The sequence below is a fragment of the Sander vitreus genome, chromosome 19, assembly GCF_031162955.1.
Source record: "Sander vitreus isolate 19-12246 chromosome 19, sanVit1, whole genome shotgun sequence".
In the NCBI taxonomy this organism is placed as follows: domain Eukaryota; kingdom Metazoa; phylum Chordata; class Actinopteri; order Perciformes; family Percidae; genus Sander; species Sander vitreus.
In genome coordinates, this window is record NC_135873.1 from 9698913 (window position 1) to 9711803 (window position 12891).

Sequence of the window (12891 nt, forward strand, 5' to 3'; positions counted from 1 at the left end):
AGAGATAATGGCCACACATCTGACAGATAAGGGGTTATTGTTGTCAGTAACACACTGACTAGCGACACACACACCGAGGAAATACTGAGATGGGTGTTGGGTAGTTTCGCAGAATAAGCAAAGATAAAGATTTTCTTTTTTTAAGAGGGTCTGATCTCAAAGAAAACATTAGTACCTTGCAAATAGAAGTGTATGTTGCATTGCTGGCTGTGAATGATTTATCACAATTTCACTTAAATGTTGTCTTGTATATTAATACTTTTGTATTGTGTTCATCAAGGGATAAAGCTAACACCCTTTGAAGAGGAAGAACTAATGAAGAAGTGGCTCGAGATTCTGGGTCCAAGTAATGAAGTTGTAGTAAGTTTCTTTTTCAAAGTCAATTCCTTTCTCTCATGCATCAAATTGTATTTACCAGAACTTTGTTCCTGCTTGAATTGACTTATAATGGTAAATAACTCAAAACTGGTATCTTAAAAGGAAGAATGACCTTAGTCGGCAAACAAAAGGGACTGAGTCACTAATAGATTTAAAGTGAATTACTACCATGCTAACTGAGATGTGGTTTCTTGTTTCCGTAACAGGTGGCTCAGGTGGAGAAGTTTAGTGAGAACAGCGGCCTGGGCATCAGTTTAGAAGCCAACAGTGGGCATCATTACATCCGCTCTGTCCTACCTGAGGGACCCGTAGGTCGCTGTGGCAAGCTGTTCAGTGGAGATGAACTGCTTGAGGTGTGTGGTCCGTTAATATTTGCAGAGGCTTAACTACCTACATGTTTTTAAAGCTATTTTGTTTATGGAGCAGTAATGAACAAGTTATTTTGATATACTGTATACACATACCAGAGCTAAAAGGTGGCCAGAGACACGAGTCCACATGAATGCTAATGTTGCTCTGTGTCTGCTGGATGTGTAAATAGGCAACTGTTTCTTAACATGTTTGCTACAACAAGTTGAAATTTGTTCTGTGGCCCTCAAATCACCCAAAATAAGAAAACAAAATCAAATAATGCTGCTTTAATTCTTAGCTACTGCATTTAGTTTTGAATGAAGCTAATGCTGACTTCTCCTTTCTTAGGTTAATGGTATATCCCTGATTGGTGAAACCCACAAGGAAGTAGTCAGGATCTTGAAGGAGCTTCCACTCTGTGTATACATGACATGCTGTAGGCCCGCCCCTTACCTGCAGACTGTTATGGATGCTGTCCAACCAGAAGCAGAGACTTTGTCCAAAACGTCTATATTAAAGGTACTGTGCTGAACCATCACAAATTTACTCATATGTATTGTTCTTAAAATTTACATTTTTCAACTTTCATAACTCTTCGATATTTGTCAAGTATTGTTAGGTTTAGGAGTAAAAAAACGTGTAGAAAATGATGGAATCTTTGCTTTCTCAAGGCTAAAAACATGCAGCTTTTTGAAGCAGCTGATGCATATACGAGATGGAAACTCCTTGCATCACCTCGACATGCAGTAATGCATCATGAAAAATATGTCCCTACCTCTGCATATGAGCTATGGAGATATGATTGGAGAGAAAAACTCCTAAAGTTCTCCTCCTCCTTTAACCCATCAACTGTTATTAGTTTAGCCCGAGCTGTCAATCGCTCCATTGGCTTCCCACATTATCAACCATGATAGATTAAGACTAAGCAATCAGCAGGGGAGGCTGAAAGTTTATTAAAACCAATTCTAGTAATACCTCCGCAGCAGCCAACAATATCATTTGCTAGAGATATGAGACATCAAAAGCAGCTTCCCTTTGGGGAAGGGGTTTTCATCTCTCCAGCTTTATCTGTGATAATGTACTAAGGCCCTAGCATCCCAAAGATATTTCCCTTTTATCTGCTGCCAGAAACACGGCTAGCGGGTAGCAGCCTATGGGGTTGGGAGTAAAAGTGAGGAAGCTGTTACGTAGAGATTTGGGGCTTTTCCTCTGCAGAAACAAATAGACCTGAGCAGCGTTGTGGTTGCTGAAGACTCAGAGGTGAATGCAGCGGCAGCGGCAGAGGATAATGTGACACAGGAGGCGATAGGATCTCCTTTGGCTATGTGGGAGTTGGAGATCCAGAATATCGAGCTTGAAAAGGGCGAAGGGGGATTGGGATTCAGCATTCTGGACTACCAGGTGGGAAATCTTCCTGGGACTTATAGGTTTTATAAAAAATTGGGTTATTGTTATTATTTTAGACTGTATTTTTACTTTTATAGATGTTGTATTTTTCTATCATGTGTGTGTGGAGCAGTAGGATGAAATGTTTGATATTTTGGAGTATTGTCTTTTTTTCATCCACATTGAATTGCTTCATACAAGTATTTCCACTGGAAAGAAAGGACTTCATGTATAATGCTAACCAAATACATTATTTTTCGTGTGATTTCCATTAAGTTTAAGGCTGTGATAGTTACCCTGTTGACCTCTTGTCACTGAACTTTTCTGGACTGGCTCCGCCACAGGACCCACTGGACCCCGCCAAGACGGTGATTGTGATTCGCTCTCTTGTTCCCTGCGGTGTGGCCGAGCAGGATGGCAGACTGTTGCCAGGAGACCGACTCATGTATGTTAACACCACCAACCTGGAGAACGCCAGTCTGGAGGATGCTGTCCAGGCCCTGAAGGGAGCCGGCCTTGGCAAGGTCCAGATAGGAGTTGCCAAACCACTGCCTGTAAGCATTAGTATTGTTTCTTTTTCTTTGCTTTAAACATGTCTGAAAATTGAAGGTAAAATATGACTTGTGTGTCGGGGGATAAAGGGACAAGTGTATCCATATCTGTTGGGGTTACTAAGAGTTTTTAAACATATTGCTTTTTGTCAAATTTGTTCAGCATGTCAGGGATTTATCACTGCGTGTGTGTGTGTGAGGTTGTGAGTCAGGTTGTCTTTATATCATGTGCCTTTGTATCCAGTCATGAGGGTTCAGCTTACAAGGGCTTGAATATTTCATGCAGGAAATAGAGTGGAGGTTGGCTTCAAGGTTTAGCATTCCACCCACTGCTTCATTCAACCAGCTTAAAATGGCCTGTGCCATTTGTGTCATGTATTATGTTATTGAATTTTCCAAGAGCACAGACCCTCTTGTACATTTAAACACACTGGGGCACCTGTCAAAATATTGGGTCCATCCAACGACATGTTCGTCGTACCAGGCACCTGTACTCTTTGTACGGGATGTTTCTCTCTGCAAAACCACTTGCATTCTTCCTGCCTCAGTGCTGCATTTCTCTTGTATTGAATCTGCCGTTGGATTACACAGTGAGCGGCCAAGGTTAGCTGGATTACAGAGCTGTAGGAAGCCTCTGTGGAGTTGTCCAACTCTCCTGCAGGACGTGGAATGTACTTCTGAGGGGTATTTTGTTGTATTGCCTCTCAAAATTGAGTCTGACAAGTGTAATCCTCCAGTATGCCTTCTTGGTTTTCTTCTATCTGTCTAGGCTGCATGCGACAACAAAATTGATATCGAGAGCTATTACGAAAGAATACATATGAAATGTTCTTGAGCTTTTCTGTTCAAATAATTCAAAGAGAGTTATGAATGATGTGCAGTTTTGAGCAATTTCTATTCTTGTGCACCAAGATCAGTATTTAACTATAATTAGCATTGGAAAAATCTTAACTTCTAACATTTTTTTTGATTCCATACTAATTTATTTGTACTTGATTTGGTCACAATAAAAAAAAAAAAAAAAAAAAAAAAAAAATAAAATTACATGAAACTGGAGACACTGAAAGAATTTCTCCACTTTCCTAGGGAATATGTGGATATTCCCACTCTCCACACCCATATGGTGAGCAGGAAATTACTTCATCATCCATCATCCATTCATTTGACTTCAACAATATTTTGGTTGAAGAAGGAGAGGAAGAAGGACTGACTGAGGGCATCGTATACCGAGCAGAGCCTGCATTGGTTAGTTAGCTTTTGGGAAAAACTAAATTAATCAGAACATCCTGAAAAATGGAAAACAAATTGTACTCAGCATGTGATATTTGCTTCAGCCTAACTTTTTACCAAGAGAGGTGTGTTTGTTTGTTTGTAATCATGCATACAGTTAGCTTATATATGTATTATTCTGACAAATAGATGCCATTAATTAAGGGATACACATACTGGATGTTATCTCAGCAGTATTTTTTGTAGTTCAATGCGATTGGATAGTTCACCAAATTGATTAATACTAAAGGCCAGTGTTGTGTCAGTTGGTTACACTACTTCCACTCATTATCACAGATTGACACCAGCGAAGCTGATGAAAAGGTGTTAGATCACACTTACTCTGGGATGGAGGACGACACTTTCCAGGCATCCATGATTGCTCTTCATGGTAGCAGCTGTAGCGCAGACCTGGATTACCTGCACGCATCTACGCCCAAGGTAAGCAGCCGTTAGACAGCACGGCAGAGGAAATCCACTACTGAAACCAAAAGCACAACTTGAAATTATTCCCTTATTTCATTAGATGTTACTGCAATAGTAGTCTATATCCACGACGCTCCACTTCTGCGATTGCTACGTTGCCGCCGGAAATTCCGCCGGATTTCGCTCTCTTCGGCTGGATGCCCGTTACTTTCCTCTTTCTTTGTGTTGGAATTTTAAACTCCGGTGGATTTATGAGGACTATGGTTAACTGCTCCTCAGATCTCTGCAGGGTAAATCCAGCCAGCTAGCTAGACTATCTGTCCAATCTGAGTTTTGTGTTGCACGACTAAAACAACTTTTGAACGTACACATGTTCCACCAAAACAAGTTCCTTCCCCAAGGCTATTTTGCAGAGGCCGTGCCTCTGCCCGGTGCTTAGTGCCGTCCATGACGATTGTGATTGGTTTAAAGAAATGCCAATGAACCAGAGCACGGTTTTCTCCCATCCTGGAATGCTGTGTGGATTAGCCAGACCCTCCTCCGCAGCGCTGTGTAGGAGGGTCTGGCAATGTGAGACTGCTGCAATAGTTACTGCCCTTTGTTACAATGAGCTATGCAGCATGTAGTCATTATTCTCTGTTTGTTGTTTTTTTTTGCTATGAAGAGCCAAAATATCATGAGAAATGTTTTCTTTGTTTTGTTTGTTAAGGCAGTAACAACATTATTGACTTTTTTGTTATGTGAGGGCTATAGCTGTGGCTGCTTCTGTTGCTCTGGGTGCACAAGAGCAGCAAGTCCCCAAATGGATATTAAATCATATATCCATAAGGAAAATAAACAAAGAAGAGCAAGGGGCACACAAACTGTTTCCCCAAAGGTCACAGCTGAACTTATCTGTAGGCCTTCCTCAGAAATGTATACTATAATAGGGGAGCCTAGAGAGACATTTATGGGCCAGGACAACATGGGGAATTTTATATTACTGGGGGATTTCACAAAACAGATTTCAAATGTTTGTATGAGGTCAGACAGCTCGGTCTTCTTGTGATGATGAAATGTGTTCTTCCCTAAAGCTTGAGAGAGAGGCAACAAGTCTGCTGATAAAGCTCAGATCTTCTTCAGTGACAGTAAATGGTGGACCAGCTTTTTTCACACTTGCTGACACTATCTAAGGTGATATTTTTTTAGGAATATGAATGTTTTTTTCTTTCTGGCACATACATGTAAAGGTCAACTGGGCGTTAAAGATCAGATGAGTGAGTCCACAAAGTCAGCCTCCAAGCCACTGTCAATAAAACAGTGACAGCTCTTTTTCTCATGAGTGCACTGATAGATTGCAATTGTACTTCTTGCTTTTCTGGTGTCTAGCTTTGAAGAGAGTCATTCATGTCCACATGCATTAGTTGTTCTGTCCAAGACCATAGACAACTATATTTAAAGTCTTTTTAAAGTACTCTAGTCTTTTCTCTTACTATATTTAAAATAATGCAACCAATTTGAATAATTTAACAGACCAAACCAATATTATGTCTTGCTGTGAAATAGATTAATTTTAAAAAGTGATTTCAAAAATTATGAATTTATTGGCATCCTCAGCTTTATCTGGGTACGCCTGGAACATGACAGTCAAAGTTTTAATTGTTTTTATAATGATATATTTTTAGAGATGTCTGACTTATTCTGCCCTTAGATATTTGCAAAAATTTATTTGTATCACCCTCCTCTCTAGTAATCTCTGCATACCATAAATCGACTCATTACATGTAAAGATGTAAACTTTACTATAGACATACTATATACACTATATGATAATACAGCAATTCTAAAACTTTTGGCTAAAAACTATACATTTTTCACTGTTGCCTGTAAATGTCTTTTTTATTTTTTATAATTGCAATATAGGAATACTTTTACAGCCCAGTTCACCCCAAATTTATAGCACTACTTTATTAAAATGAAATCTCCTTTCTTATTCTTATGTCTGCTTATTGAGCCCCACTTGTAATACATATTTGCATATTTTATCTTTTTTCTAAAGATTTATACTTCTGTTCTGGCTCCCTGAGGGAAGTGCTTATTGAGATTCATCACTACTCAGTCTGGTTCTAATAAAGTCTTAAATGCTGTTACAATAAAACTATTTTTTTTTTGCATGGCAAGCTCAAGATCACCAGAAGTTCCTGTTGCTCTCTATTGGCCACTGATGACTTTTCTATGGCTCATTACAAGGAGGGTGGGATAGCGACTGAGCAAGACAAATTGCCCCTGTTGGGCAAGTGTCTAACTATCAGAGTGGAACGTTCATTCTGCTGCTATACTTTGTTTTGCCCTAGCTGACAGCTCGCCTGGACATGTTGGATGAGCATCCCTGCTTTGCAACACCATCCGGCCTTGCAGACAAGACTCAAGCGTTCTCCCCGGAGAAGTCCGCCTCTTTCTCCCCTCCGAGTTTGAGAGGTCATGTCCCGACTTTTAATGCCATACTAAGCAGTTCTGATCAGTTTCTGGCACTTCACTCGACCAAAGAAGAACCTGTGGAGTGCTCAAACTCATACAGCCCGTTTGCTGAACTAGGGACCAGATCGTCTGTCCCAGATGAACCCGTGGAGTCACTTCCCTATCAGAAGGAGCCACCCATGGCTTTTGAAGACATTCAAGATATAAAGATGTTCATTAAGGTAAATTAATCTATCTAATTACAAACTACAGATTAGGAGGATTTACCATATAATAAGTTTGTAGGAAAAAATAAGATGAGCAATGAATATTCTGTTGGCATGTCGTGAACATCACATATATTGAGGTGCATTATAAAAAGTACATAGAAGTTCTATGTTTTTTTTGCCTTCAATTTATTTCTACATGCACGTATCTCGTCTCTTAAGACCCCTATTTTGTATGGCCTAATATTTTCATTTACTTTCATGAATAAGTGTGTTGAATTATCACCCTCAAGGACGAGGAGGCTGGTGTGAAAGAATCAGCAGAAGACGGTGACGAAGAAGTACTGACCTCAGGGAGCAATTTTGAAAGGACTATCACAGTCGTCAAGGGCAACTCCAGCCTTGGTTTGTGTTACTTTTTTTGACATTCTTTTATTTGTTCTTTTGTTTATTTTCTCCTTATTCTTCACATAAGTGTAAATGAGGTTGCAGGACTGAAAGTATTGGTCTTTTACTTTTGTGGAATTTTTCATGAATGCCAGATTTCAAGCAAAATGATAGAAAAGATTGTTGGCTGTTTGTCAGTCTGAAAGGGTAATTTCTTTGCTATACGGGGTATTTGCATTTCAAAACCTACCCACGGGGCTGCTACTGGCTCAGAGAATACTAAGTTTCAGCTTCTAAAACAAATAGGTGTTATGAAGACACTGTTTATCCTCAGTGCCTCATTGAAAACAGTACCTCGTTTTGCTTTTTAGTACTCTTAGATTGTTTCTATTTCATGCTCAATTCAAAATGTTTTACAAAATACATTTGGGTTTTCTATTTTTTATCTTTTTCCCACACTGAATATGAAACCAAAATCCATTCTTAAATAGAACATACTGATGTTATTTTTATGATCTTTGCAGAAGAACCCCTGTACACTGCGCTAAAAGTAAAGAGTTTAAAAGTTTAAGATAACCTTGTCTCCAAATCTCTGAAGTAACTCCGTTGAGAATGAACAAACATTTGTGTGTGAATACTCTGACAGTTTCTAGGATACTTAGCTGGGATATGAGTTTTTCTATTTTTCAGAACTGATACCACTACCATGAATCCGATTTATTTTAAGTTAAAACTATATAGTTATGAAACTATATAGTTTTCTATATTAGGGGACTTTTTCATTTAAAATGGAGTTAGTCCTGAAAATGTTTACTGAAGGAGTTCAGTTTTCAGTGATTGCTCTTCAATGTTAGAGCTTTAAACTATGTGTTATCAATTCAGTTCAACATGCAAACTTAGTGTTTAACAGTTTCTTATAATCTACCTCAAAGGGATGACCGTGAGCGCCTTGAAAGATGGTTTGGGAATGCTGATCCGCAGTATTATCAACGGTGGCTCCATTAGCAGAGACGGACGGCTGGGCGTGGGCGATCTCATCCTCGCCATAAACGGAGAGCTTACAGCCAACCAGACCAATGCTCAGGCTCGCGCCATGCTCAGACGACACTCTCTCATTGGACCAGACATGGGGTAAGAGACTATGATTAGACAGCAGTGGCCACACATGTTTACACATATTAGTGAAACTCTGCAAAGGAAGTAGTTGATTGTGCCACAAATGCGATTGTTGAAATTGTTCAATACAAGTACCAATATGAAGTTTTAGAACCAATACCAAGCATTTTTTCCCTACTACTTTGCTTGGTAAAATATATAACAAATACTTTTTTTGGGCTAAATGAATAGTGGGAGGGCACAACATAGATACAATATATTTGTGATTTAAATAAGGAAATATCCAAAATGTTTGAAACTTATCAGTCAGTAACTGATCCCTCAACTCTGCTGATCTGGCATTTGTTCATTGTTTTCTGATTCACAGTAAATTACGTAATGTATTCCTCTTCACAGTGCAGTTGTTTAACACACTTGCAAGGATACAATGTGACTGTCCATTTACATACTGTACCAAAGCGATTACAAATTTGAGAAAAATCTTAATAAGCATTCTGTGCCAACTTTTAGTGCCTGTTAATTCTCTGTGCAAATGCATGCCTTGCAAACAATATATGTTGATGTAGTTAATGTGTGTATCACATATTTACTTTTAAGCATTTAATATTTGTGCTTGATTATGCACCTCATTGTTATTTGTTTCTATAAACTGGGTGATGTAAAAGAGGTATGTTTAAGTTGCAACTTTAGTAAACTTTGAAAGCTTTTCCAAACAGTGCTGGGAATGCAGTCAAAAGTGGTATTCAGTGATTCTAAGAGCAATATAAGAAAAAGTAAATCCTCTTACATAACTGGACTTTGTTGTTCCTGCAAAAGTCATATGTTGCATTAAAGGAGTTACCGTTCCACAAGAAAATTGGTTGTGGTGTTTCACAAGTTCTGCTAAAAAACTTGGCAGTTTGTCAGCTCCGGTGCATAAAAGCCAACTCTTCACATTCTAGATCTGCTTGTGCACCTGAGGAAGATCTGTGCCCATTTTATGTGTGAGTATGACTAACTTCCACGCTGGTGGCATTTTTGGTTTCCTTCCTCTCATTCTCTCCATCTGCTGTCAGGCTTCATTGCAGTCTGTTAAAAAGCTTTATCCAGACACAGAAATAGAAAGTAATTTTCATTCAAACAGTGTCAAAAACAATGAAAACAACAAAATACAATGGTTAAATGTTTTGGAATTTAATTGGTGAAGATGTGGTTTTTAATTAATATTTTAATTATGCTGGGACACTGCACTGTGTATTAACTAACATTTGACATTTGTCTCAACAAAACATAAATCGTGTCAGTGCACACATCTTAACACATTGTCAAAACACTATCTGGATAAATCTTAATTGACTGCATCACTTACTTAACTTGCTGCATAAACTCATTTTCTTTCGTTTCTTTCAGTTATTACCGCTGTGTTCTCTGGGTATTTTTCTACCATTTCTTAACCCACTTTTTTTTAACTCCCTGTTTTTTTTTTATTAACCATTGGTATTTAAGCTCCACGTCATCTCTCACTGCATGCTGTGATGCTCTCAAATGACTCATCCATTTCATTATTTTACTAGGATTCATTTCCCAGTCTGTCTGCATGTCATCATGTTTAAAAATCTAATCAACCCATCTGTTGAAGATCTATCAGCTTCACTTAAATGTGTTAATGTGCCCTTCGGAAACAACTTCACTCTGAATTGTTTGGAAATGGGACTTTTGAGTGGGTGTCAGATTTTGTCAGCTAGCATTTGGTTCATTTCTTAACATAAATTAGTAACCTGCTCATGAATTATTGATGGATACGCCCTGGAGATTTGTCACACAGTAGGTGATAGAAGACGATTTGCTCAGACTTTTATAAACGGTATCTGTTTTGAACAGTCAGATGTCATGGGCCTATATAGAAGTCATTGCATCTCACTTTGGGCTGCTTATAGAGAGAATGCTTTTAAGAAATAGACAGTTCAGTGTTACTGCTCTTTTTCTTACAGGTATATTTGCTGGAGTTGAGAAAAAAAAGTTTCTGAATGTAAATATGCAGATTTGAAAGAAGCTCCTTTGTTCAGTTAAAAAAGGGGCAGTTTTAGTGCTTTCATACCTGATTGCGCTTGAATGCCAGCTCTTCTCTATTTTTCGTTAAATTACCATGTGAGTTCATAGTGAACAGAGGTATAATTGCCACTAAGGAGGTAATGGGGTGTCTAAAAATGGGGGATGCCAAGTTGTTTGCTGCAAGAAATGTTTGACTTACTTGTGTGCATGTGTTTGTCTGTGCTCCAAGTTGGTTTCCCCCAACGGTTGCTTTTCTTTCAAAGTCAGCATTATTGTGCGGGGCTTCAGTTGTCAACAGTTTTGTGTGTGTGTGTGTGTGTGTGTGTGTGTGTGTGTGTGTGTGTGTGTGTGTGTGTGTGTGTTTTCTCAGCATTACATATGTTCCAGCAGAGTATCTGGAGGAGTACAAGACCAGCCTAGAGCAGGCTAAAGATGATCTCTTTTCTGAACCAGCTCCAGTCCCAGACCCAAAGTATGTTCTCATTGTCTACCCCCGTAATGTGTGTCTTATAATTACACTTAGAAACAGGTACTTAAAATGTGCTCTGTTGAAAAACGAAGTTGGCTTGCATAGAAGTCTATGGGAACATTTTCTACTTCTCACTTGATTTATTACCTGCTAGTTTCAAGTCTTCTTCAATACAGCATGATGTTCATTTTGTAAATTATGGTCCCATTGTTTTTTTAAATAAATAGTTTACCAGCCAGTAATCAAGACTGGTTTGGCCATGTTCTCCTCCCCAGCTCCGCCCTCTTGTCCTAAAATTGTCACGTCTAGTTTCAAGAAACCGAGATGGCAACTGCCAAAATGTCAAACTCAACGGTAGTCCAAAAACCAATGGGTGACATCACTGCTGCTACGACCATTTTTTTTTTTCTTTACAGTCTATGGTGTGAACCCATGAGATCTAACAAGCATGTTTAAGCTATGCTGCTAGCCATGCTGCTACCCAGCAGTCTTATTCAGCACATTGATACGCTTCAAAAACAAAACCGGGACCCACTCGTAAAAAAATTGCTACATAGCACTACTAGTGGTCAGAAACTCCACAGGTTATATAACAAAACATATGAGAGGGTTTTTGTCGCTAGAGGTTCAATGGACCTCTGATAATAGGTTTCAGAATTTGACCAAACTCTTTCCTTCCACTTTTGTCTATTTAGAGATATTCCTAACCTCCCTGAACGGGAAGATGGAGAGGGAGAGGAGAGTGCCTCTTACAGCAACTGGAACCAACCTAGAAAGTGAGTACACACTGTATTTACGCATCTAATCTGATTTTGTGAACATGACCATGACAGATACGGTTTGGATAACTTATACAACAGAATGCTGGCACAAGCTTGAAGCATTGACACACAAAGAAACTTTGGAAAAAGAAGATTTCTGAGATAAAAATCTTTTTTTCTGTCTAGCATACAATTAAGGTTACTGTATCAAATCAGTAGCAGAGTCACAGCTTTAAAGGGATAAATGTTAAAATCTAGCATGCGTACCTTCCTCAGGGTGGAGCTCTTTCGAGCGCCAGGCAAGTCCCTGGGTATCAGTATTGTCGGGGGCCGAGGGATGGGCAGCCGGCTGAACAACGGTGAGGTGATGAGAGGCATTTTTATCAAGCACATCCTGGAGGACAGTCCTGCTGGACAGAATGGGACCCTAAAGACTGGAGACAGAATCGTAGAGGTAAAGAAATATTTCAGGTCACAGGCTAAATAAAGGTTGTTTTTGACCATTTCTTTTGAAGATTTTAATCAGTCAGAAGGCTTGTTTTTGGACTTACTAATTCATCCAGTGTTTTATTTAGGTGCAGTAATTCGAGTGAACCAAAAAACCCTTAGGAGAGTTTGAAATCCTCATGTGGAGTGGAGATTGTGGGTACCTGACAGAGTCATTACCCTGATATTTTTTGTCAGGTGGATGGAGCAGATCTAAGAGATGCCAGTCATGAGGAGGCAGTGGAGGCCATTCGCAGGGCAGGCAACAATGTCTCTTTCTTGGTGCAGAGTATTATCCACAGGCCCAGGGTAAGTCTGTATAATAGTGTCAAACCAATTGCTAGTAACTACCTCACTATTTTCCTTTCCCATTTTCATGGACATTCTCATGTCAGGGCATTTTCAAAAACTACAACGTACAATATACAACTCCTGAAGTATCAGGTTTGCTTTTGATTGTTGAAAGAAAGCCATTTTGAAATCTTTCATGAGAGCAACAACAAACTCTGTGTGGCATATTAAATGTATTAGCAAGTTTTAACCTTTAACTCCGACACTCATTGAAAATCACCATATCAACAACATTGTGTGTTGTTTGAAAGTGCCCTCAGGCTTCT

At 39.1% G+C, this 12891-nt stretch overlaps 1 protein-coding gene across 5 annotated transcripts in view; it reads left to right on the forward strand.

Moving 5' to 3' along the window:
- The window catches only part of mpdz (multiple PDZ domain crumbs cell polarity complex component), a 47020-nt gene that overhangs the window by 15273 nt on the left and 18856 nt on the right, over positions 1-12891 (forward strand). For 4 of the 5 annotated variants that reach the window (XM_078275893.1, XM_078275894.1, XM_078275895.1 and 1 more), the window contains exons 13-27: positions 281-360; positions 585-731; positions 1078-1248; positions 1945-2130; positions 2460-2669; positions 3753-3911; positions 4233-4376; positions 6695-7039; positions 7318-7429; positions 8344-8542; positions 9469-9510; positions 10929-11030; positions 11723-11803; positions 12065-12242; positions 12473-12583. In XM_078275893.1, coding sequence (XP_078132019.1) covers positions 281-360; positions 585-731; positions 1078-1248; positions 1945-2130; positions 2460-2669; positions 3753-3911; positions 4233-4376; positions 6695-7039; positions 7318-7429; positions 8344-8542; positions 9469-9510; positions 10929-11030; positions 11723-11803; positions 12065-12242; positions 12473-12583 — 2267 coding nt within the window. The remainder of the gene's footprint in view (positions 1-280; positions 361-584; positions 732-1077; positions 1249-1944; positions 2131-2459; positions 2670-3752; positions 3912-4232; positions 4377-6694; positions 7040-7317; positions 7430-8343; positions 8543-9468; positions 9511-10928; positions 11031-11722; positions 11804-12064; positions 12243-12472; positions 12584-12891) is intronic. The other variant, XM_078275896.1, reaches the window with a different exon arrangement.